General features: G+C 41.8%; 1 protein-coding gene across 1 annotated transcript; it reads right to left on the bottom strand.

Annotated features, from left to right (window-relative positions):
* Positions 1-2630: 2630 nt before the first annotated feature.
* LOC127811167 (mitochondrial dicarboxylate/tricarboxylate transporter DTC) lies at positions 2631-27422 on the bottom strand. Its single transcript, XM_052350876.1, has 6 exons — positions 27105-27422; positions 26522-26605; positions 20958-21019; positions 4168-4529; positions 3011-3225; positions 2631-2920 (listed from the first exon to the last, which is right to left on the bottom strand). Exons 1-6 carry the CDS (start codon positions 27219-27221, stop codon positions 2864-2866), a joined length of 897 nt encoding a protein of 298 aa, XP_052206836.1. The 5' UTR covers positions 27222-27422; the 3' UTR covers positions 2631-2863.

Genomic DNA, 27422 nt, shown 5'->3' with positions numbered 1-27422 from the left:
ACACGCTGCCATGGCCGATCCCTGCTACCTTTGGCCGCTGCTCGCACGACTTCACCGACCCCCTATTGGCCGGCCATTCCTGCTTCCCTCGTCGCCCCGAGCTCCTGCAACCGCAACCATGCCCGCAACTTCTTCAAGCCGCAGTTGCTGCCTCCATCCACGACCGCCATGGCCGCTCCAACTACTTCGCTGCAACGCCTCCGCCATTGCCTTCCCTTGATCTCTCTTCTCCCTCTCGCGAGCTCTCTCTCCTTCTCTCGCTCTCACTGATCTCTCGGCCATCACTCACATTCTCTATATTTTCAAAATATCAGAGGAAGAGGGATGCACGAAGCTTCCTGGAAGCTCACCTCACACCTATATATATATATATAAAATTACATATTAAACCCTCCTCATTCACTTTAATTACACTTGAGGGATTTATTAATTGTAATTAGAAATTTAGATAAATGCACTTTGACCCTCCATGTCTTAATTAATAGATATCAAGCCCACTAAATCTTGATTTCTCCAAAATTAATTACCGATGCTTACTCAATAATATCGATTTCGTCCCTGCGCTTGCACGGGACCTTTATTCCATCCGAAAATACCTAAGGGTTGTCTTATTCGCAAAATCGGACCACCCCTAGGGCCCCATCAGCTTCCTGGAGGACCACCCCTACGATAATTCGGTACTGACACCCATTCGGGGTTATACCAAAATTATTTCAAAAATTATTCCCGATCGGACTGCTTCCAACGTCATAAATCTCGTCTCAAGACGCTCATCAATTTCTTGCCCTCTTCCCTGGACATCCCAATCCCGGGGCACTCCCTGCCGTCAATTCGACAATTTTAATAATTAATTTCTCGAAACCGACTATTGGGCTTCCCGGACCACCCGAGATCCTTTCAAAATAATCAAAATTATTTATTTTCAATACCATGTAATACCAGGTATTACAAAATGTGCCAAAAATCTTGTGCTAAATTTCTTGATGGCATGTGGAAATTTATGTTTTTATTTGATTAAAAATGTTGTACAAAAAAAAAATCAAAAAAATGTTTTTAAAGAGGTTGAAAATAAAACTAGCACTATTGTCCCCATGCTCGAACCCTCACCACTAGCTGCGCCCAGGCTCTTATGCGTGCGCACAAGACCACTCGATCTGCAACACTTCTCATTTATGCATGTGCACAAATTAATTATATGATAAATCGAATCCCTGTTTCCTTGGCAAGCTATCGATTGATCTTTCTTGGTCTATCAACCAACATAATGCATTTTTGCATATGTTGATCATTTGCTTCAATTTATTAACCGACAGAAGCTTTGTATTGAAATTGTTGATCATTTTTCACTCATCTGTCGATCGATTTTTAAATTTTAGCTAACCAATTGACTGATGTTCTTCATCTGTCGACCGTTTCTATTGCAGAAACCTCCAACAGTTAGTTTTTTCACTCATCCAAAGTGTTCATCTCACTACCAACTACTGTATTCTTGAAAGATCTCATCAAATACTATAAATAGAAGCCATATAGATGATTCAAACCAATTAAGAGAATTTACAAGCTTTCAAGTGCTTTATCTTTCAAATACTCATTTGTTCTTCATTTTTCTTTCTAAAAACTTTGATTATCATTTGTATTATTTTGTTCAGGTCTTATATTTATTTTGAGAGATTTTGTAATTAAGAGTGTTTTACTCTCAGATCCTCTTTTTTGTATCATTCTTGATTTTTCAAACAAGCTTGCTAGAGAGTCTATATTAATTGTAGAAGATTGTATTTCCTAACTTGTTACTAGAGTGCCTACATAGATAGTAAGAGATTGCATTTCCTAGCTTCTTACTAGAAGATTTGCTTGTCTAAACAAGATATAATAAATTTCTAATTTATTATTAGAGGACATATCCAAAGTAACAAGAGAATTATAGTGAATTGATTAAAAAAATTCTTAATGGAGAGATAAAGAAATGAATTAGATTTAATTTAAGCCAAACCACTATATATCATTCTCTCTCTCTTTTTTGTTTTTCTATTTTTTGTTATTGTTTCAATTATTGTGCCAAGCAAATTCTCTCTTGCATTATAATCTGATTTTCCATAAAAAAAAAAATTCAAATTCAAACAAGCTTTTAAATAACCCAATCAAACTATTGGATATTGATACCATTGCTATACAATCCCAACGTTATTACTCTCTTATAGTTGCTCAAATGAAACATTTTCAGAGATTAAAAGCTATTAAAAAAAAGAAGGGGGACTGGCTTTACAAAAAAGTTGTAGCAGCTTGTAGGAAGGAGCTTAAAAGCTATGTTTGACCAAAGAATAAAAAATAAAAATAAAAATTAGCCACAACACTCTTAAAAGGCCTTAACTGTTGCTCTAATGGTAACCATAGTACCCGTCGTAGATAACAAGTTTAAGCTTGGCAACAAACAATTTGAATAATAATTACCATCCCATATCTCACATATATATATATAGCCTATATATATATATACATATACAACTTCCAGACTCTCAAAAGGCGATAAAATATGATGATGACAAAGGACAGAACAGGAGAAATGGATAATAATGATGAATACAGAGTTTGATCATCCAAAATGTCAATGCATGCATAAATAAATAAATAAATAAATAAAAATCATGGAAAATCCTATTCAAGAAATCCCACAGTTGAGTTGAGATGTAATACAATAATTCTTGTATTAGTTCACCCCATATATATATATTTCTGAAGCAATGGTTTGACTTTTGAGGGTTTGAACCAAACCTACCAAGAAAAATACAATACAACCAACCACCACCCAAAGGATAAACGACTCCCATCCCAACTGAGACGCCCGTAGATATCTGAAGAAACAACTCTACAATCCAATAGACTTCTCCACCTTCTGGATTTGGTTCAGGAATATCCATGTCATCTGCAAAATCACATCATCCAAAACTTAGAGCCAAACTTGTATCCATCCCCTTGGGACAGGCAGAAAGACAGGGAGACAGAGAGTACCAACCATGACATGTGGGGCAATTCTAACACAATATACTGGAAATCCTGTATAGAACTTGAAGGGTCCTCCAGATTTTAGGGTTTTCGTGGCACAATCCAAAGAACCTGTGTAAGGGTATTTCCCTTCCGCGTCAGGTTGCATCTTCTGTATTTGCGTTTTCACATAATCAAAGGGTAAACTGCAGGCTGATGCAAAGAAGCCTGAAACTGTGCTGGCCCCTGAACAGAAGAAACAACACGCAAACTAAACTACCTAAATGGAAAAGAATGCCATTACATTACGTTATCTACTTACACAATTCCTGTAACATTAAACAACTATGTGCATCACAATTTGGTATGGAAAAAAGGCATTCTTCAAGGTCCCAAGGAGTATAAAACTTTAATACACAACCTACTCATTAGCAAAACAGTAATATGTTATGTCACTGTTTTGTTTATTTTTTCAGCATTTTCTGTTTTGAAAATAAAAAAATTTAGTAGTCATCATGTGATGGAGAACTTGACTTAGTCTTAGAAATATAGCAAGTTATTTGAGAGCCATAGAGTGGGATAAAGGCTGGATATGTTGTTGTTGTTGTTGTATTTGAGAGCCATGGTGTTGTGCCAATGGTGCATCTCGATCAGATTTTTCTTATTCCTTAAGATTAGCAGTTATTGTGGGAGAAATTTTAGATATGGGCGAGTACAACTGTAACGGCATCTGATTTTAGCAATTAGAAAGAATTATGCAGAGGAAATTAATTCTTTCACCCCTAAGCTATTCCATTAACTTGGGAAACTTTGTTACAATTGTAACCCGAAATTCAAATTTGACTGAGATTGGGACTCCTAATTTGATCGTGATTATGACTTCGAATTTGACTGTAATTATGATGTTGTCAAATTCGATTTTAAGTGAGATTTATCTTATTTAGAGGAATATCCTTATGTATCATCTTCTGATTAAGATGTGATTTCATGTGTACATCTACAGATGATTTTAGATCTATAAATAAATGCTCAATGTTCTAGAATTAGTTGCAGCTATATCACTTTTGTATTACTAATATTTTGTTTTTTTTGTCTGTGCTTCAAAAGTACTCGAGGAAACAGAAATGATAGAAGCATAAACAATTCAATGGTTTAAAACTGTGCATTTTATCTGACAAGGAGTCTTACCTAGAATAGTAGCAGCTTCACCAAAACCAAGAGAATCCCTGAAGAACTCCACACTTTGGTCATATGAAGCAAGCATTCCCATATTGAGTGCCATCGCTCGGACTACAGTTGGCCCTGCACCTTTCCAAAGTGCCAAAACTCCTTCATCTGCAACAATCCGATAGAGGGCATGGAATGCATTTGTGTAGTTCCGGCGTTGTGCTGCAGGCAAAGTAGCATCTGCCTGCATCCGAATGAGAGCCAAATCTGCAGGACTTCCAACACATGCTCCAATTGCTCCAGCAGTTAGCCCACACAAAGCCTTCTGATACAGAGGTAAGGGCTTCCCATCATTGGCCTCAACTGCCTTGCTTGTCAAAATCCTAACACGAGATGATAGGGGAAAAAAAAATCCACATTTACGTTAAAAGATTCATATTCATTATTCACAATGCCATCTATTGTAGCCCTACATGTAACAAAACCAGGAAAGGGTTTAAGTTCCAAATTGTGTTTTACAGAAAAGCATTTAAGAACACTTGGATTTGACCTCGTGGGCTTAGGAAAAAAAAAAACTATACCCCTCTGTTTCTTAATCTTTAGAATAAGCCAACAAATACATGGACTTTACTGCTATTTGTCCACTGCTGGAATTTCCAATAATCGAACAGAAATTCTCTTACACAGATTATGGATCCAAGTTCTTATTAACATGAAAATTCATATAGCTGGACTCGTATTCAAAATTTCAAATAGAATGTCTGCATTTTAATAGATTAGTTGCATAAAAACGTATACACAACTAGTCAGTCCACATATATAAATATACAACTAACATCATGTAATAATAGTGATGCAGGAGCAGATTATTTGCTCATTAGTGTTTTTACTTATTTTAATTTGTAGTTGTGGTCAATATTTAAGTTACTAGGTTTTGAAAACTTTTTTATTATATTAGTTTTAATGAACAGCGGCTGCTAGGTGTCCTTTAATGATTATATGGCTGAAAAAAGGGTAGCTTATTATGTTGCTAGGTGTCCTTTAATGATTTGAGGGACTGTTAAGTCAAGTCCCAAGGTTCCAGCTGCTGTCCAAGGCTGGAAAAGTGCCTAAAGAGCCTCAAGAAAGGACCAAACAAACAATAGTTTTAGAAGGAAAGCCCTAGAGTTCTTGGGGCTTCAAGTTACAACCAAAAAGGGAAGGAAGTCATGCATTTTGGAGCTTCAAAGGGTGCTAGCAACAACTCTACACAATCTGTCATTCAATGTTTCCAACTGTCATGAGTTTTATCATGCCTCTTATTCTAGTCTTCAATGTCAAGTTAATTTGCTAGAGGCTGAAACTGAGCACGAAGAAGACATTGGAGAACCCCTTTATGATGAATATGTCAAAGATTTGGAAGAAATTAGACTTACTACATGTCCAGGGTGAAAGTCTTGCCGTATGGCAAGTTTTATCTACTCTTAAGGTGGTAGAACAAGAAGATTGGAGAAGTCATAGCATATTTTTCACTAAGGTATCTTGTGGAGAAAATGTTTGTGATGTTATTGTCGATAATTCTAGTATGGAGAATACTGTGTTGAAGGGAACAGTGGAAAAATTAAAAATTGCTATACAAAACATCTCCAACCTTGCAAAATCTCATGGATTTGGAAGGATGGTGAGATACCTAACACTTTAATATGTTTGGTTCAATTTAACATGGGTGGTGTCTACAGAGATGAGGCATGGCATGATATTTTACAAATGGATGCTCGTCATATTTTATTAGGTAGTCCTATTTATTGATCGTGATATGAAACTTCATGTGCCACCAGAGGATAGGTCTAAAATTCGCCACCAAGTGGAAGACTTAATTACTAGAGGATTCATGCAAGAGAATAGAAGTCCTTATGTATCGTGCTTACACTACATGCTAAAAAGAAGGATGGGTCATGGAGAACATGCATAGACAACCTAGCAATCAATAAATCACAATTAAGTTTAGATTTTTAATTCCAATGCTAGAAGCAATGTTGGAACAACTTGTTAAGTCAGTGGTGTTCTCTAAGATTGGCATGAGAAGCGGTTATCATCAAATCCTACTCAGGAGTGGAGATTAATGGAAAATAGCTTTTAAAACTCCAAATAGCTTATTGGAATGGCTTGTAATGACTATTGGCCTTTCCACTACCCTAAGCACTTTCGTGGACATGATGACAAATGGAAAGTGATTCTTAGATTCTAAATCTCTACAGTTGAGAGCCTTAAGTAGTGACAAGGTACAACAAGAGTTTCACAACTTCTTCAAAAAAATTGATGATCATCTTGCTTTTTGGCCAAGTGGGCATGTATATTTAGGGTTTATCATACGCGTACGAGTAGATTTTAGGATGTCTTATGTTTAGGGTTGTTCTATAATTTCTTGTATTTGTAGGTATGCTTTTTATTTATGTTTGGACATATAACGTGAAGGATAGTTATGTGATTAGATTTTTCAAAACTCCCCCTCTCAAATGCTCTCACTAAGTTTTTGTGAGTATTTATGTTTGCATGTGTTCTTCTTCTCTTGTCTCTGTTCCCTTCTCCATCCCCTACTGTCTTACATCACGTATGGAGGTTTCATATTTACTTAACTTCTCCATTATTATTATTTTTTTAGCTAATAAAACTTCTCCACTAATACATGCAAATATACCACTAGTTTTTCAAATATTAAGCTCTTAAGATGTAGTCAATCCCCTATCCAATCCCCGCCCGCACCCCCCAATATATATGTATATGTGTATATTTGTATATGTAGAAGGGTGGGGCATGGCCAAGAGGAAAATGAAAATACAAGTTCAGTTACACGATTCTTCTTATTATGCACTGAAAAATAAAATAAGATGCAGATCATTCAGATTGTATATTATATAAGGGTAAAAATAAAATTGGATAGTAAAAACTGTGTTGCTTACTTATAAAATCTGGATTAAGTTAATACAAGTCCAAATAAAGACAAAGGTGGTGCTTTGATTAGGAAAATACAGCTCCCTTTGTAATTCATCTCACAAGGACATATTTGATGCAGTATGGGAGGAAGAATCAGCAAAAACAATAGCAAAAATTGTGTGGAAACAGTGTAAGGTCAAATATGAAATTAGGGTTTAAGAAAACCAAAAAGTTGAATTAGAATAAAAATGGCTAGCTACAAAGTATCTTAAAAGAGACTATTTATACTAGGTTACAGCTATAATAAATCCTAATCCTTGATCACAAGGAGTCCATCTAATCTTAGGAATCTTATATTTTTCAAAAGTCACATGCTAGTCACATGACTACTTATTACAGCTAATAAATAAAAAAGTATTTAAAACCTAACCTTAAGAATCTAAGAAGAATTAAACTGACAAGACCCCAAGGATCCCCAAGGATATAATAGTAATACGTATTATATGTAATTCTCTTTTGGTTGCACTCTTCTGCTGTAGTTGTTAGTATCTTCAGCTGTAAAGCCTATAAATAGGCTAGGTTAGTTAGAGAAGACAGTTTTGAATGAAAATTGATTTCCAGACTTCTCTCTCAGATTCTCTCTAAAATTCCCTCTCATTTTCCTCTAATCTCTCTCTCTCTCTCTCTTTCTCTATTCTGTCTGCATTTCTCCCTCTATTCTTGCTGTTATCTCCCTCTCTTCCTGTCTAACTTCCCCTCGCATTCTTCCAAATTCCAATCTAAACCCTAGATAAACCCTAGGATCATGACATAAACAAATAAAAATAAAATACAAATACTAATACTAATAAAGAATGAATTTGCTCCTGCATCAATCTCCCTGTGTAGAAAACAAACTCAGTTCAGACGAGAAAACTTGGAGGTGTTGATCATAAATGCTAGGATCAATTTTCTGCAACTCTTCTTCGGATATCCAAGCACTTTTTGTTAGAGGTTTGCCCAATCACCAGACAGGAAAGGATTGCCTCATCGGGAACGAGCCCTTTCATATCAAGAACTTGAACTCAAAGTTTCAGGTCTCCCAACTCAAGTTGGTTCACAAACTCCTCCATCCATTGGATTCTATTGGCATTGTTGTTGCCAAAATACAACAATCTATTTTTAATTGAGGAGAGACGCAAGAGTCTTGGGAGTCGTATCTTTGCTGATGAGAATCTGGACAAGCAATTGGATCTGATAAAGATCCAGATCTGATAGTCTGATAGGGCTGATGATCTGGTGGCCCAAAATGATCAGGTGACCCAAAATGACCGAGTGGCCTATGACCGAGTGGCCTAAGGGTGACGAGTAGCCTTGACCGAGTGACCTGAGGATGACAAGTGGCCTTGTTCTCGACTGAGGCCATTCGGTCATGACCGAGTGGCCCCCCACTGGGTTGTGGTCGAGTGGCTCCGGCCTTCCCTCGTCCTTTTATGCCTTTAGTCACTTGATTTTCCTTCAATTGTTTCTTTCTTTTGCCTTGTACTGATGTTCTTTGTCTTTTGTGCAGGTGTTTTGCTTCCTGTGACCTTCCGTCTTTCCTGTTGTGACAAGGTAACGGTCTCGTATTTCTTTAATATGTCGAGGAGAAGACCGGCATCACCTCCCGGCCCCGCGCACATTCCTACAACTTCGAGTTCCAGGCTTCGATACGGGGCCTATGAGCAAGTTTATGACGCCACGCTTTCTGGATTTATGGTGAGGTACCCCCGTCTTGATGAGCCGGACCTCTCTCGGGTAGACGAGGGCTCCCTTGGTCTTCACTTTGCTTCATTTGAGGTGGGACTCCGCTTTCCTCTTCCGCCCTTTGCAAAGGCGTGGTTGCGTCACTACAAGATTGTTCCCGCTCAACTTCATCCTAATGGTTGGGCTCAGATGGTCGGCTTCTCTGTACTTTGTCGACTGAGGGACGTCGTCCCCTCCTTGAGACTTTTCAGTTGTTTCTATCGACTGCGAAAAGCCAACAAGGATCGTGCCCTTTACACGCTCCAGAAGGTGTCGGGCTTAGAGTTGTTCATTGCTCTTCCAAACAAGATTAATCGTTTTGAAGAACGGTGGGTAGTGATAGAACCTCCACCTAATTGGGATGCTCCTTTATTTTGGAATCATCAAGACGCCAGCCAAGGGTTTCCTCCCTGCAAGGAAGTTCGGGGCGTGTATCGTCACCTAGTAGAAATGTTAACGGCACAAGGCCCCGTTGACTTGATGAGCCTCTTGACGGTGGAGAATTTCATAATCGCGGGCTGGGGGGTCGTGACGCCAACTGCTCCTCCTCAGTCTTCTACGCTATCTAACCAGGAAATGGAAGGAGTCGAGGAGGAGGAGATGGAAATGCCTGAATCGTCTTCGCATCCTCCTTTTGATCCTCAGGAGGAAAACACTCCTGGGGGTAGAATATCTTTTGACATTGCCTTCCTTTTTTCTTTTCCCATTATTGCATTTTTCCGTATTAACTGCTTTGCATTGACTTTTGCAGAAATGGCTGGGTTGAATAGGCTGATGGAGTTACGTAGACGCCAGCGTGAGGAGGAGGCACGTGTTGTAACAACAGCTGGGACTTCTACACATGGTGCCGAGGGATCTACAAGTTCTCGCCCTCCTCGGTCACGTAGGCCTGCCGGTGTTTCTCCCATTGGAGTAGAAAGGCGACGTCGTCCCAGAAGTGACCAATTGAGTGCCGAAGCTCCTTCTCACACAGAAAGTCCATCTCTTCCTCTTTCTCATGAAGAGGCCGTCGACCCTCCATCTTCTGCTCCCAATTCGCGAGGGGGGCGAACCTCGTCTTCTCGGTTTGCTGGCGATATGGCTCGGGTGGAAGAAGAATGTCGCCACCCTGTAGTTCCTAACAGGAAAGATCGTCACCGTCTTGGGGGGGAGAAAGCATTGAGACCACCTCCTGTACTTCCTCTTCCGGGCGAGGTGAAGCACACTGTGATTCTCGGGGATGGTACAAAGCTTACTAGTCGAGACTATGAAGTTTCCCCCGGGGTATTGGAAACAGACTCCGTCACTGAACCAGGGATTGGCGCTCACCTCATTTACTCCACCATTCTCCCTCGAGATGAACGACGACTTATCGGTGGCAATTATGCCCAGACTAGGGATGAAGTGGAGCAACTTCTGGTGCAAGGGGTTCAAGGGATAGTTGCCTCTAATGCTAGGGACAGGGCCTATCGTGAACAAGTAGAGGCCCAAATGTCAGACTGGAGGAAGCGCCAATTTTCTTGGAATGAGAAGCGTCAAGAGTTAAAGGGTCGTGCTCGTCGGGCGGAGCTCGGGAAGAAGAATGTAGAGGCAGAGATTGGGCGCATGGAGGATCGACTGTCCGAGGCTTCTGTTGGTACCTTGGGTCTTCATGGGGAAATTTCAGACTTACGCTCTCAATTAGAAGCTGAAGAGCGCAAGAATGTTGGTTTGATGGCGCAACACGAGGCACTTTTGCAGGAACATTCTCTACGCCTGTCAGAGTTGAAGATAAGTCGGAAGGATGCTCGGGATATTCGGGCTGAAGCAGTGAAAGAATATCGTCTCTCAACCGACTGTCAAGATAGGAAAGGAAAATATGCTTCAGGTTTTCTGAAATATGGGTTTTATCTAGCACGCGCCCATCTGGAATCTCAACGTCCGGGAGAGACTTTTCCTGAACTTTTCCTTACTCTAGAGGTTGAGGAGTCTCATCAAGTAGATTGGCGCCAGTATGAACCGAACGAGCCCATGAGTCCTTCTTCTTATTTGGATTCTTACTCGGTGGATGATTTGGAGAATTTGGCGGGCCCTTGGAACCCGTTTCCTTTCAAAGAAGGCATGGTGGTTGACCCCGGAGCCATTGGAGAAGATCCTAGCGCGGCCATTGAAGATATCTCTCAAACGGTTGAGGTTGAAGAAGGGGAATTCCCCGCGGATCCTCCTGGGATTCCTGTTGCATCGTTGGGATCTTCTAAGCGTTCCTCTCGCAAGTCTCGCTCCCGCGAGTAGACCCTCATTGTGGTTTGATTTCAGCTGTTGTCGGGCGAATGTGCTCCTCTCGTTGTAGTTTGTTTGTTGGTTTTATCAATGAATGTTTTTTCTTTGTCCTACCCAATGTGTTTCGCTATTTACTGCTTGATTCATCCTTTTATTGTTGTCTTTAGTGACATAAGGCCAACACTTTTCTTTCGCTATTGGATCATGCACGATGTGGCGAGCTTGAGCGTATTTTCCTTGTTATCGGGGTAACGAGCTCGATCGTAGTTTTACCTCGTTGCCGGGCCATAGGCGGGACAACGGGCTCGATCGTAGTTTTACCTCGTTGTCGAGCCATAGGCGGGACAACGGGCTCGATCGTAGTTTTACCTCGTCGCCAGGCCATAGGCGGGACAACGGGCTCGATCGTAGTTTACCTCGTTGCCGGGCCATAGGCGGGACAACGGGCTCGATCTTAGTTTTACCTCGTTGTCGGGCTATAGGCGGGACAACGGGATCGATCGTAATTTACCTCGTTGCCGGGCCGTAGGCGGGACAACGGGCTCGATCTTAGTTTTACCTCGTTGCCGGGCCATAGGCGGGACAACGGGCTCGATCGTAATTTACCTCGTTGCCGGGCCATAGGCGAGACAACGGGCTCGATCGTAGTTTTACCTCGTTGCCGGGCCATAGGCGGGACAACGGGCTCGATCTTTTCTTTTCCGCAAATAAAATGACAAACCATGCGCACACAAGCGTTTTTACGTGGTTCGGCCAAATGCGCCTACGTCCACGGTCCCATTTAGGACTTATGTTATTGCAGATATTTTCTCAGATACATTGTTCATATACAACTTCAGATAGTTCAAATTCCATGTTTTCCCCATAGTGTCTCCTGAAAGAGTCTGTAAAATGCAAGTGTTGGGGCCAAGCAGTTTTAGAATGCGGTACGGCCCTTCCCAATTTGCTCGTAACTTTCCATCATCCCTTAGCGCGTTGGTTACAACAGATCTTCGAAGTACTAAATCTCCTTCTTTCATGGGTCTGTTCTTCACCCGAGAATTGAAATAACTGGCTACTCTTCTTTGATATGCAGCTATCTTCATGGCAGTGTTATCCCTCTGCTCTTCAATCAGATCCAAATTTTCTCGCAACGCTTCAGAATTCCTTGCGCCATCCTCTTCCTCATATACCATCAGTCTTGGGGACTTAGCTGAAATTTCAATGGGAATTAAAGCCTTTGTTCCATATACCAGATTGAATGGAGTTTCTCCCGTAGCTACCCGACTAGTTGTTCGATAAGCCCACAAAATGGTGAGCAGCTCGTCGGCCCATGTGCCTCTGGCTCCTTCAAGTCGGGTTTTTAGGCCATGTAATATGGTTCGGTTACTGACCTCAGCTTGCCCATTAGCTTGGGGATACGCTACTAAAGCGAATCTTAGTTGAATTCCTACGTCGTTACAGAATTTTCTAAAGGAGTCACAGTCAAATTGCTTCCCATGATCCGTGACGATAATTCTTGGTATCCCAAACCGGCACACAATGTCTTTCCATACCATTGCCTCCACTTTTCGTTCCGTAATAGTAGCCAATGCCTTAGCTTCAATCCATTTGGTGAAATAGTCAGTGGCCACTATTAAAAATTTTCTTTGCCCGGGCGCTTGAGGAAAAGGTCCCAGAATATCCAAACCCCATTGAGCGAATGGTATAGGCTGGAACGCAGGTTGCAACTGAGATATTGGGGCAGATTGGACTGGAGCGTGTCGTTGACATTTGTCACATGATTTGACTTTCTTTAACGCGTCGGACCTTAATGTGGGCCAAAAGAAACCGGCTCTCAAGATTTTGGTTGCTAGGGCTCTTGCTCCCAAGTGCTCTCCACATATTCTACTATGAGCTTCTGTCAAGACATATTCGGCCTCTTGAGGGCCTAAACATTTGAGAAGAGGTGTAGTGTAAGCTCGCTTATATAATATCCTGTCTATGATGGTAAACCTTGAAGCCCGCATCTTAAGTCTTCTTGCTTCTTGTGGATCATCTGATAATTCATTATTAGTGAGATAACGATAGAAGGACGATCTCCAATCCACTCTTGTCTCCACACACGATATTTCTTTTTCTTCAATGCTCGGCTGATGAAGTATTTCAACAAATACTGCTCTTCCGGTTGTTTCTTTAGTGGACGCTAGTTTAGATAAAGCATCAGCATGTCCATTGAGTGATCTGTTTATTTGTGTTAACTGAAAACTCTGAAATGTCTGTGCTAGGTCTTTCACTTTGCACAAGTATCGGGCCATTATCTACTCTCTGGTTTCATATTGTCCCTGAAACTGCTGCACAATCAACTGAGAATCACTATGAGCAACCAATCGTGCTACTTCCAATTTTCTTGCTATCCTCATTCCAGCGATTAATGCTTCATATTCAACTACGTTGTTGGTACTCGGAAAAGCAAACCGTAGGGAATACTCAAACGTTTCTCCATCGGGGGATACGAGTACTATCCCAGCACCACTCCCTTGTGAACCAGATGCCCCATCAACAAACAACAACCATTCTTCCTGCCTATTTTCTGTCGCCTTACCGGAGTGTGTGCATTCTACAATAAAGTCAGCCAGCGCTTGTCCTTTTATAGCTTGTCGAGGTTGATACTGGATATCATATTCACTTAACTCGATGGACCATTTGGTAAGGCGACCGGAACATTCGGGCTTTTGTAAAATACTTCGCAAGGGCTGATCTGTAAGTACGATGATCGAATGAGCTTGGAAGTATGGCCTCAACTTTCTGGATGCGTTTACCAGTGCTAATGCCATTTTTTCTGCCACTGGATAACGTGTCTCGGGGCCCTGCAATACCTTACTGACATAATATATTGGTCGATCCACCTGTCCTTCTTTCCTGATTAATACTGCACTTATGGCTTCATCACTTATCCCCAAGTATAAGTACAATGTCTCTCCAGTTTCTGGTCGTGTTAATAGGGGAACTTCTTTCAAATACTCCTTTAACGCTTCAAACGACTTTTGGCATTACTCCGTCCAGTCAAACTTTTTTCCTGCTCTTAATGTTTGTAAGAAGGGTAACTCTCTTTCGGCTGACTTGGAGAGAAAACGTCCAAGAGCTGCCATTCGCCCTGTCAATCGCTGAACTTCCTTAGTTGATGCTAGTGGTTCCATGTCCAATATTGCCTGTATTTTCTCAGGGTTTGCTTCGATTCCTCTTTGCGTGATCATGTATCCCAAGAATTTTCCAGACTGTACGCCAAAGGCACACTTTGTTGGATTCAACCGCATCTTGTATTGTCTAAAGACTCCCAACACTTGCGCTAGTTTTTCTACATGGGATTCGTCCTTTCGACTTTTCACAATCATGTCGTCAACATATGCTTCCATTGTGTCGCCCAGCAGTTTTTTAAAGACTTTGTTCACCATGCGTTGATAAGTGGCTCCGGCGTTCTTGAGTCCAAAAGGCATGACTTGGTAGCAATATGTCCCCTTTTCAGTGATGAATGACGTCTTCTCATGGTCCGGGGGGTACATCATTATTTGGTGGTACCCTGAGAAAGCATCCAGAAAGCTCAAGAACTGGTATCCAGACGTTTCGTCCACAAGACGGTCGATCCGTGGTAGCAGGTATGAGTCTTTGGGGCATGCTTTATTTAGATTGGTGAAATCCACACAGACACGCCATTTTCCATTAGGTTTTGGGACCATAACAACATTGGCCAATCAGTCTGGATATAATACCTCTCGAATGAAGCCCGCTTTTAGCAATTTGTCAACTTCTTCTTCTAATGCGTGTTGTCTATCAGGCGCAATGTTTCGCTTCTTTTGTCGGACCGGCTTGAATTAGGGGTCCACATTCAAGTGGTGACATATTACTTCTGGACTGATTTCTGGCATATCTTCCGGTTTCCAAGCAAATACGTCTGAATTTTCTCGCAGGCATCTTGCAATTTCTTCTTTCGTATGCTCTGGAAGCTGGGATCCCACATACGCTATTTTCTCTGAATCTGATTCACTTAGATGTACTGTTTCCAATTCCTCAACAGGTTGAGGTTTACGTGCGGCTCCTTCCTCCAAGGATTTATGTATGGCTTTCTCGGCTATGGATAAGGTTTCTTCAGCTCTTTTCCCTTTTGTGGACGATACATAGCAAGTTCGGGCTTTCTTTTGATCTCCTCGAACTTGTCCTACTCCGACGGGTGTGGGGAATTTCATCAATAAATAGCACGAGGATACCACGGCCCTTAGATCATTGAGTAACGGGCGTCCCAAGATCATATTATATGCTGCCGAGGAGGTTTTAACCACCATGAAATTTGCTTGTCGAGTTACGAGTTGGGGGTCCTCACCTAATGTGATAGGCAGCTGAATTGATCCTGCAACTGGAACTGCTTCTCCAGTGAAGCTATATAGAGGTGAGGATACTTTCTTCAGCCAGTCATGAGATAAATGCATTTGTTCAAAACAGTTCCAATAGATCAGGTTGACAGAACTGCCACTATCTACCAGAATTCTACTGATGGGGTGCTTGGCAACGACTACTGAAATAACCATGGGATCATCATGTGGGAGTATTACATCACCCCGATCGGTTGGGGCGAAGGTGATTTGCTCTTCATCATCTCTTACCTCCATTACTGAGTTAACTTGGTAGGCTTGACGGGCGTATGCTTTTCGGGAGGCTGATGTGTCCCCACCTAGGGTTTCCCCACCTGAAATAACTTGAATGGCCTGCTGAGTCGGTTCATTGTCTACATGAGTATCTTGTCGACGATCTCCTCTTCTCTATTGTTGTCTCGGATTTGGCCTTTCATGCCCATCACGCCTATCTCCCCTTTGCTGGGGTTCCCTGTTTTCTTCTTCTTCGTGTCTCACATATCTTTGCAAGTGTCCCTCACGAATGAGCATCTCAATCTGATTCTTCAATTCTCTACAGTGGTCAGTGGAATACCCTCTGGTTCGATGGTATCTGCAATACTCTCTCTGATTTTTTCCCATGGGGCGGTCAACTCTGTGGGGTAGTTTAAGAAGTCCTTCTCCCTCTATTGCAACTAATATAGTTGATCGGGGTTGTAAGAGCCGAGTATAATGATTAAAATGAAGTTTTGGTACATCTGGTCTTCTATTCCTTTCCTGTCGTCGAATAGGCTCTTCTTTCCCTTCACGTTCCTTTCTTTGTCTTCTTTCCCCGCCACGTTCCTCATAATCTCAGTGTGAAGGATATATCGGTTTGCTCTGACAAATAAATCGGCCAGGGATGTTGGAGGGTCTAAAGAAAGTGATTCTTGAAGAGAGGCGAGGCATGTCCCTTGGAGCATAGCAGATACTGCCACTTGAGCCGGCAAGTCTGGGATTTCAAGAGTAGCATTGCGAAATCTATCCACAAATTGACGTAAGGATTCCTTATTCCCTTGTCATAAGCTGAGTAAATAGGTGGCATCCTTTTTTCTTCTACTGTTAATCACGAAAGCCTTGGTAAATTCTGTTCTAAGCTGCCCAAATGATGAAATAGAGGCTTCTGGAAGGCTGTTGAACCATGTTCGAGCATGTCCTGATAACGTTAAGGAAAATGCTCGGCACATCAAGTCGTCGTCCCATCCGTGCAATATCATCAGCGACTCGTAATTCTGAACATGATCATATGGGTCATCCTTGCCGGAATAGGGGGTGATCTGAGGCATCTTGAATTTTCGAGGCAGAGGTCTTTCTAATATATCTGCAGTAAAAGGACATTTTCTATGCTGGTGCTCTTCTGTTGCCGGGATTAATTTTTTCTTCTCAAGCACCTCTTCTACTACTCTTTTCATGTCATCACGCATACTAGCTGTCGTCTGGTTGTCATGTCTTGTTGGTGTACTGGCCACTGTTTCGTGATACCTCCGCCTTTGAGGGCTTTTGGTCCTGTTTTCAATTCTTGGGTTTTCATTTTTTCGAGGCACGGAATGAGGGATCCTTCTTGGAGGTGGTGACCTGGGTCTACCCTCGCGTGGAGGCGTAGATCGTGAATGTGAATCGGGAGTAGCCTCTTGATAGGAATCAGCCCCTGTCTCGGGTTGAGGTTCAAGAGGTGGCATAAACTTTTTTAGAGTATCTGGCAGCGTCCCTCCGGGTATCATACTTTGGAGTACACCAGCCATGTCTCGTAGTGCTTGCATGCCTTCAACGTGTTGTTGTCTCAATGCTTCATACTCTTCCCACGGGACCGTACGTGGTGGCTGTCGTGAGGTCCCAGCTTGATCAATAGGGAGTGATCCTGAGCCCATGTTAAGTGGAGGTGGGATTGATTGATCCCCCATCTGTCGGTTTGGAGAAATGGAGCGATCAGCTCCTTGCGTTTGAGCGTTATGAGGGGGAGGATGATGTTGCTGAGAATTGTGAATAATGGGAGGCGCTCCCTGTTGCTGAGAGTTTCGTGGTGGCAGGCGTGTCTCTACGCCTTGAGAGAGAGTTCGTCGGTGTCCCCGAGTGTTTGCCATTCTTAAGTTAACTTTTTGTCTTGCGTTTCCCACAGACGGCGCCAATTGTTGTTGCCAAAATACAACAATCTATTTTTAATTGAGGAGAGACGCAAGAGTCTTGGGAGTCGTATCTTTGCTGATGAGAATCTGGACAAGCAATTGGATCTGATAAAGATCCAGATCTGATAGTCTGATAGGGCTGATGATCTGGTGGCCCAAAATGATCAGGTGACCTAAAATGATCAGGTGACCCAAAATGACCGAGTGGCCTATGACCGAGTGGCCTTGATGACCGAGTGACCTGAGGGTGACGAGTGGCCTTGACCGAGTGACCTGAGGATGACGAGTGGCCTTGATGACCGAGTGACCTAAGGGTGACGAGTGGCCTTTAACCGAGTGACCTGAGAGTGACGAGTGGCTTCGGATGAACGAGTGACCTTGATGACCGAGTGGCCTACAAAACGAGAGCACCGTTAGGATGCGGGTGGGGTCCCCGCGCAAACCCTTCGATGCTTAAGTCAGAATCTCCAGAGAAAATGAGGAAATTATACTTTTATTGCTAAAAAAAAAGCGTCCCCCGTGATGAAAGTCGGGTCTTATATTTATAGTGGAGGAGAGAGAGAGATCTCGCGATATTCTCGGCGGGAATCTCGGGGCCCGTTTCGAAATTTTCGGGGCCCATTTGCTTAGTCAAGATGGCGGCCATGGGCTGGATCGTCACAATAGGTCACCCGGCAGGGTGTCAGGTGACCCCCCCCACTTGGTCTCCACCCGAGTGGGGGTCATTCGGCCTAGCTGAGTGGACCTCACTCGACTAGGCCGAGTGAGATGTGGGCCACTCGGCATGGCTGAGTGGCCCTCACTTGGCAGGGCCGAGCGGCCCCCCATTCGTCCGTGCCGAATGGGGGGCGCCGAGTGGTCTTGGCCACTCGGTTGTAGCGAGTGGCCGTGGCCACTCGGTCAGGCCGAGTGGTCCTGGCCACTCGGCTATGCCGGGTGGGGCAGGCCACTCGGTTATGCCGAGTGGTTTTCCCTCAGCTGGGCCAAAAGGGTCTTTTTTCTTTCCCCGGCTCCGCTTTACCTGCTTCGTCTTTCCGGGTACATCAGGCATGGATATGATCTAGCTCTAGCACCATTGGCTTGTTTCCGTATTTCTTGAACAATTTGCCTTCCAAAGAGTTGTTGCTATTTTAAATCCAACAGCTCCTGTGCATAAGGTGCAACAATCCTTTGAAAGGAGAAACCTGGATCTAGGGCATAGCCTACACCTTCAAGTGTCGAAGAAACCCTTGGCCTAAGATAAAAGTAGACAAAAAACCAGAATGACTGATCTTGTTCTATGGCAAACAAATCCTCACTTATTACAACCAAATTTTGTTGTTTATCCGGTCTTTGGTTCATCAAATTATCCAAGAAAAATTGCAGAAATCTCCTAATGGGTGACAGAGCTCCTTTGGAGCTGAAGTGATTCTAAATCTATGAGACTGCACATAACCCTTGTTGTGTCTTCCTCATAAACTACATAAAACAGATCCAACATTCACTCCTACATGAAAAACTTAATCTCTTCCATCATAGATGACTGATTCACCTACATAAATAGAAAAATTTATACAATGAGGATCAATATGAAAGAACCCAGTTTTCAAATTCTGAATTAAGTATGCTTCAATAAAATGGGAGTAAATTTGAGATTGATTGTAAACCCAAGCATCTATTTGTAAGATATCACGCCATACCTTATCCTTATAGACATCGCCCATGTTAAATTGAACCAAAGATCGCGAAGTGACTTGTATTTGATTATCCTTCAAGAACCATGAGATTTTGTAAGTTCGGGGATGTTTTTCATCTTGTCCAGGTAATAAGTCAATTTCCTCCTTAACAACATATTCATCATAAATGGTTTTCCAATATCTTCTTCATCCTTAGTTTCAGCTTCTAGTCTTCAATCTTCTTGTTCCACTACCTTAGGAGTAGATAAAACTCACTGTAAAACAAGACTTTTGCCTTGGACAGGTAATAAGTCAATTTCTTCCTCATCTTCATCATATCCATCATAAAGAGGTTCTCCAATGTCTACTTCATGCTCAACATCTGCTTCTAGCCTTCTGCAATCCAAATAGCCCTTGGCATGCGTCTTAGAATAAAAATCAGCAACTTCTACTTGACTCCACCATCTGACAAATCAAGTCTCGAACTGACTGCTCTTCCAATCTGCCTCGTGCCACGAAATCTGCAGTTCCAGCATCATGAAAGGGGTTTTCATCATCTCCATCATCAAATTTTCCCTCAAGACCACCTTCCTGCATGTCAAAATCCGGAATCTCCATATGAGTTCCCACATGTTCCCATCACTGCAAAGCATGCACAGCTTGCGACAAATCTGCAATCATACACTATATAGCAGCCAATTCTATTTCTCGGGCTTGATTGCCTCTTCCACGTCCTCTAGCACATCCAACCATGGCTCAAAACTAAAAATCCTAACACACACAACTATAGGATCATTTCGCTCTGACACCACTTTGATGCAGTATGGGAGAAAGAATCAGCAAAAACAATAGCAAAAATTGTGTGAAAACAGTGTAAGATCCAATCTGGAATGAAGATATGAAATTAGGGTTTAAGAAAACCAGAAATTTTGAATTAGAATAAAAACAGCTGCCCACAAAGTCTCTTAAAAGACTATTTATACTAGGTTACAGCTATAATAAATCCTAATCCATGATCACATAGGAATCCTAGTCCTTGATCACAAGGAATCCATATAATCTTAGGAATCTTATCTTTTTTTTTTTTTAGTCACATGCTAGTCACATGAATACTTATTAAGCTAATAAATAAAAACGAATTTAAAACCTAATAACTTAAATACTAAGTAGAATTAAACAAATTAAAAATAAGAAAATACTAATAAACAAAGAATTTGCTCCTGCATCAATATAGCACTTTATTGCCCAAGCTTGTCATGCTGCTTCTACACGTTCCTCCAGCAGTGCCAACACAGTTTCTCTACTTGAATTGTTAGTTGCTGTTACATAAGTTAGGAAACTGTTTAATGATAGTTGACGTACAATCCTTGTCAATTAAAATGAATTTGGAATTCAAAACAACATTTGAGATACTCATGCGCACTTACATATATAGAAGGAGAGTAGAATTAGGGAGGGAGAAGAAAAACAGAAATGTGCATCTCAAAGTAACCAAAATCAAAATAATGAGCAAATCAGGGAAACCTAGACAACATAAACTTCTTCAGTTTGTTAGTTAACTTCATATCTGTTCAGATGTTAGGGACGGTGAGTGTGTGTGAGAGTTTACACACATTTTGACTATCATGCACCCCCAACATGGTAGGCTTTTCAGTAATGAAGAATGAGTGCACAAACCAAAACTTTGGATAAATAATACACAGGTATTTAATGTTAGTAGATCAATAAAAACTCACTTAAAAGATCCAAGTCGGGCAGTCGTATAAGTAGCTTGTCTAAGCAACCCTGCAGAGAGTCCCTGCTCAAGAATGATCAAAATTAAGCAGGAAACTATGTATAACAAATATTTCTAGAGAATGACAAGTTCAGAACAATATCCTGATGCTGCAATGAAGATAATTTTTATCCTCTGGTGGACAGAGGTTAAAATGAGAGAAACCAAAAAAGTACACACACAGACAACAAGGGCATACTTTTTTATTCAGTATTTCGCTTCTTTTCAGCAAAGCAGACTATTCATCTTAGATTTTATTTTTCTCTGTTTTTCCACTTTGAACCATCAGAAATTAGAAAGATAATCTAATCACAACTCTAGACAAAACCATTACAACCAAAGAGGTCACCTACAATTTCTTAACTTTGACAAATAGATTGACCTTGTCAGCTTTAAGAGTGAACAATTTAAACAAAACCTACAAAATTCTCAAATAACTACCAGCATGCTGTTACAACCCTAGGATTTGCCTAGGGTCTAGGAAGGAATTTGGTAAGAATTAGAGGTAGATAGGGCAGAAAGGGAGGGAAAAACAAAATGGACAGAACTGAGGAAGAAGAGAGAAAGACGGGAGAGAGAACTAGGAGAATTGAGAGAGGGAAAATGAGAGAATTCAAATCATTAATTAAGCTCCTTCCTCTAACTACTCAAGCCTATTTATAGGCTTACAATTGAAGATGCTAACAACAATAACAGAAAATGCAACTAATAAGAAAAACACATGACATATATTACTAATATATCCTTGGGGTTCCTTGGGGTCATGACAATCCCCATCCCTTCAAACAATTCTTGTCCTCAAGAATTGATAGCTGTTGACCCCATTCCTCAGCCGATTCTAGCCTTAACAATTTGGTTTCTTCTTTGCTTGTTCTCGTTCTCATCTCTTATCCTCTTTCTCTTTTGCCTTTCCGTGTCTTTTTCTTCAAGAACATCAATACTATGACTTGCTGCAACAGCAAGACCAGCCATCCCCCTCATCCTGATTTCCATTGAGAATGGTTCCAATTGATCCATTATTGCTGCAACCATATCATTTCCAATCATAGAAAGGAACTCCAGCTTCGTTGCAAGCCAAAATCTGCTTCGACATTGCAGCTCTCCAACTAAAAGAGGAATAAACCAAACAGCAAGAGTCTTGCTCCCCTCAACAAAAATTTCTTCCAAGCACAAGCAGCCTCCGTTAATCTCTAACCAACCTTGAATTGTACTTCAATGGGCATTCACTTTGATTAAAGCACCGATTCCCTTACTATTGTAATCTTCAAACTCCTTGGTGTAGTCATATTCTCTCCCATCTTCACAACCTCTTCTCCTTCCTTATCTTCAATAGAGACTTCCAGGACCTCCATGCTAACTATCCCTTCTCCATTATCCGAAATCCTAAACCGTGTGGCAGCAGCCTCCTTTTCCCTCATCTTTTGAACCACATGGCTGTTCTCTTGTTTAGTTAGTTTCAATGGCTCCTTTTCTACTAGAGTTAACACTTGTAACTGATCTACACCCTTTGAAGTAACAGAAAGACTGTCACTCGCAGCAGCTGCAGGGTTGTGCAAGTCCACAACCTCCTCCTACTTCTTCCTTTGGTCCAAGTCCTCGTTGCATGGCTGTCTTTCATCATTGGCATGGAACCTATTTGCAATGTCATCCTCATCTTCCTGCGCTACTCCATCAGCTTCCTGCAAATATAAGCTGTGATTTTCGCTGATATCCATGTCCGATCTCTCTTTATTGCTGAAGTTTTCAGTTACAACTGGCTGGTCCAGCTCCAAATTTTCCTCGGATTCCTGTTGGTCATACTTTGCAGCCTTAGAGGCTCCTTCAATCTGTTTGCTGCTCCCCATAGATCTGTTAGGCTGCAGCCCATACTTCCCAAAGATGGCTTCCAAGGTGAGTTCCTGCAACCTTGCTTTTTCGACCGCCTCTTTCACGGTTGCAGGCATCATCATTTTGACTATTAACCTCAATCTATCCTTCAACCCACTAACAAATCTTGAAACAAAATAGTGCTCCGTCAGGGTTGGTTGAGCACTCCACATTAGAGGCCTTATCTCCTCAAATTTAACCCAATAATCTGCCACCGATCCCTCCTACCTTAAATTGTTGAACTCCTCTATCACTTTAGTCATGTTCTTCTTCTTCTCAAATTGGTCGCGTAAATTTCCAGCAAGATCAGTCCCCCCTGCCCTTCCCTTCTCTAGGCATTGGGGCGTGATGGGGAGTGAGGGAAGATGAACCTCTTACCTGGATTTTCCGGTTTCAAGGCCGGTAGCTCCTTTGCCCCTTGGAAGCCATAGGTCATAGGGAGGGTGTCATGTTTGGGCAGAATTGGATCAACGACTGCCAGGGGAGGAAAATTCGATGATAGTTAGAATTGAGGCAGCGAAGACAGCATGTTGAGCATGCTATTGATCCGCTGGCCATGTTGCTCCATCATCTTCCGATGCCTCTCCAAGTCTCTCTACATTCCTTCTTGAGAGGCAGCTATATCCTCCCTCGTGTTTTCTCTTCTGGCTGCATTGTCCTTCAGGCCATGGGTCATCGCCTCCTGCATTACCTTGGATTCCTTAGCTTCCGAATTCAGCCTCTTAAAATGATCAACAGCCTCCAAATCCTTTGTCGACTCCGCCTCAAACAATCTACTTGCTCTGAACGGTTTCAGACAACCTGTTCTAAGCAGTTTCGAAAACCTGCCACGCAACTTTTGAACCCCACACTTCCCCTTTGCAATTACTTCCGTAGTGCAACACTGAAACTGAACTTCTGTTGCGCACTTACTTTCGAAAATCTCTTACCTAAATAGCTTCGATCAGCTTTCAAGAAATAGCAGGCTTCTGCAATTCACCTGAGAATTTTGTCTCAATAGATGTCTGCTTGAGTTCCAGCCAACGAACAATCAACTTCCCTTTTGAGTTCGAGTTCAAAATTCAAGCCGCCGGCTCTCAATTTCGTTGACTTGCCCTTTCACATGCAGCAACTTAGATCTGAATTTTCGTTCCCGACCGCCTCAACCACATGCAGCGAGTTTGCTGAAATTATAATCCTAAACCTCCGCCTTAGTTACGATGGAGTAGCTAAGGACTGTCACCTTCCAAATTTCAGCTTCTTAAGAGTTTGATTGGCTCTCATTGCAACTTCTTGTGAATCGTCGACTCTCACTTTACCAAGTCACCAAAATTCCGTCTGAAATCATCCACAGTAGTCGCTTGGGAGAATCACGTTGATCTAGCTGCTCAAAATTCCTTTATGGACCGTTTTCGACCGCTGCTTGGAATTCCCTTGAATTCTTGTATCACCCAAGGCTCTACTTCAGTCAGTGTTATTAAAGGCGCAAGGCACACTAAGGCGCACAAGGGTCTTGGAGCCTAAGGCGCAAGGCACAAGGCGAGGCCCGAGCCTGGTGGAACTAGGTGCAAGTCAATAAAAATAAAATAAAATAAAAATATAGTTGAAGAAAAATGTATAAAATAGGTCCTAACTTCTAATAATATTTTAACAAACATGTTTAAAAAAAACCACTCTACCAAACATTTCTATATTTTCATCATTAGAAGCATCATCTCTAATATCTTATTCCACATCATCTACTCCTCTTGTTGGATGATTTCTATGGTTTAGAAGTGTGATGATAGTTTCATATATTTTTTTTGTAGGTAATATACTAGACTTGAATTTGCATCTTTCTTTGTTTTGGTGACTTAATGTTGCATTTTGTTATTGCATGCCTTGAATTTGTTCAATTCTCCCTATCCATCTTCACCTAGTTCAAATTCAATTGGAGCATTTGAAGTAGTAACATTTTTACTTATTGTCAAATTTGTAGTTGAAGTAATAAATTTAAACCCTAAACAGTAAAAAATTAAATAAAGTAACAAACGATGAAATAAAAAGCTTGAAAAACAACTAAAAGGCCCAAGGCGAGCGCCTTTGCCTAAGGCGCCTTGGGCTGAGGTGTGCTTGAGGCGCGCCTTTTGGTCTGCGCCTGCCTGGAAGGCTTTCAGGCACCCAGGGTGCGCCTTGCCCCTAGGCGTGCCTTTAATAACACTGGCTTCAGTCGTGCCTCAGCTTCGCCTTTCAAATCTGATTCACTTCCGACTAACGTTTTCTTTGCTCGGCTTCTCCATTCAAATTCGAGTTCAATTCTACCTTCCAACTAGTCGCTTTCTACCCCGATCAATGCGAATCAAATTGCCCAGTGGAGTCGCCACCCAATCACCGTCCACTGTCTCGCTTCCGCTATGTAACTCCTCTGCCTACCTGATCTGAGTTCGTCACTGAAAGCAATTGCAATTGATGTCGGCTCCGATCTACTTCTCTTCGATGCCTTAATCTCCATTTAAATCGCTACTCGATCAATTGCCAGAAGTCGCTTACACTCTGGCCAATTCGATCCACTTCCACGCAAGTGGTGTCTTCAGATTTGCCGCTGCTCACCTCAATCAAAACTCGTAACAGTCTCCTGAGAATTGATTCTCTTTGTTGATTTGCTTAATTAACTTCATGGAATTGCTACTCTGATGCACCTCAAAAGTCGAACTAGAATGGCCAGAATTCACCGCCAATAGTTGTTGAAATTACTCAACAGAGAAAATCGCTGAGGATGATAGCTCTAATACCAAATGTTACGACCCTAGGATTTGCTTAGGGTCTAGGAAGGAATTTGCTAAGAATTAGAGGTAGATAGGGTAGAAAGGGAGGGAAGAACAAAATGGACAGAACTGAGAAAGAAAAAAGAAGACAGGAGAGAGAACTAAGAGAATTGAGAGAGGGAAAATGAGAGACTTCAAATCATTCATTAAGCTCCTTCCTCTAACTACTCAAGCCTATTTATAGGCTTACAATTGAAGATGCTAACAACAGCAAAAAATGCAACTAATAAGGAAAACACATGACATGTATTACTAATATATCCTTGGGGTTTCTTGGGGTCATGACACATGCGGAGTAAGAAAACCCAAAATTATCTTTGTTAAAATCAGTCTAAGTGGAATTAGTAGATTATGGATCCCTGGACGGGAGCCAGCGATCAGCTCTTTGAGGGAAATTTATTTTCAGAGATATGTCGAATTATGATAACAGACGATAGCAAAGAAATTAGGGCATAGAGGACCCTAATACTATTCAGCCACTTAAAAATATAGAATTATTTGTATGCCTCCCTGAATCTTCATTTCATTGCACTTCTATGTCATTTGAGCTAAAAACAGGTGGCTACATCATAGTTTTTCCAACTCTACATTACTTTTACTTCCAGGAAATGAAAAAAGTTAAGTACTTATGAACATATACAAAAAATATTTTAAAAAATAAATAAATAACCAAGAGCATAGCAAACGGATCTGTACTGGGAAATGGAAAAGTCCAGTCACCCGCTGATATTTTTCTCACCTAAATACCTCAGAGTATAAGTCCAAGCAAGTACATATGATCCACCAGCCCAAATTTTAGAAATATTCCTAAAGGAAGGTCAAAGAAGCCAAGTATAGCCAAAAAAGAAAGATAAAATATCAATTCGCAGACACCAACCTTGTAAAAGGCACCAATGCCCTCATTTTTTAGCATGCTCCTCGTCACCTGGCCTGCTGATCCCTGACCCAACTGAATTCTCACCTGTCATTACCAAAGAAATTCACTGTTAAAATCAGCGCAATTACATTATTATGGGTCCCAGTCGCAGACAAATTCAGTTTTTAACAACTAACATGCCTGTCGGCACATTGACATTTAGTTATCAAAAACGAAACACACACACACACACATATATATAACGGAGACCAACTGCCCACATTGATGCTGAGGCCGAACAATTAGAAACAAAAACATCTTCATTCAGTTCAAATGTCCGGAAGCGCCGGACCAACGCTCCTCCAAGTACATAACAAAAGAACTATTAGCTACACAGAAACAGAACTTCTGTCTGACGCGAAGCATTTCTAAGAAGTTTAATAGAAAAGCATAAAAAGAAAACAGGTTAAGTGCCCAGAACTGCAACAAAGAAACATGAATATAAGAATTAGTCCAAGGTCTGAAAGGGTTCAAAAGAGCAAAATCACGAAAGATTTCAGAACCAAAGCATAAAACATGTGTATAGATGGAAGAAAGAAGGTACCTTGATCATGTCAATGGGCTGGATGACGCAGGTAGCCAGCATGCCGGAGGCTCCGCCATTGACGAAAGGCTTGACGGTGGGCCACACACCACTGGATTTTGGCTTCTCCTCTGCCATGTCTTTCTTCTAAACCCTTACGCACGTCTAATCTCCCGCGTACACAATCCGTACCCTTGCACCAAAGAGTGGATATATGGAGGAAAAACACCAAATACCAATAAAATTTTCACAAACTTACGGAGGAAACCACAGCCACAGGCCCGCAGCCACAGCCACGGCCACGGCCACCACTGCGCTGCTCCGTTTAAATGACAACCA

The sequence above is a fragment of the Diospyros lotus genome, chromosome 1 (assembly GCF_014633365.1).
Source record: "Diospyros lotus cultivar Yz01 chromosome 1, ASM1463336v1, whole genome shotgun sequence".
Classification (NCBI taxonomy): Eukaryota; Viridiplantae; Streptophyta; class Magnoliopsida; order Ericales; family Ebenaceae; genus Diospyros; species Diospyros lotus.
This window is presented reverse-complemented; position numbering and strand designations above follow the sequence as displayed.

Bases quoted from the DNA above. Each gene is read 5' to 3' on its own strand.
- LOC127811167 (XM_052350876.1), bottom strand. From the start codon at position 27,221: ATGGCAGAGGAGAAGCCAAAATCCAGTGGTGTGTGGCCCACCGTCAAG. The intron at 26,606-27,104 runs GTACCTTCTTTC...TGGTAATGACAG, and splicing joins AGCCCATTGACATGATCAAG to GTGAGAATTCAGTTGGGTCA. The intron at 2,921-3,010 runs GTTGGTACTCTC...GTGATTTTGCAG, and splicing joins GAATTGCCCCACATGTCATG to ATGACATGGATATTCCTGAA.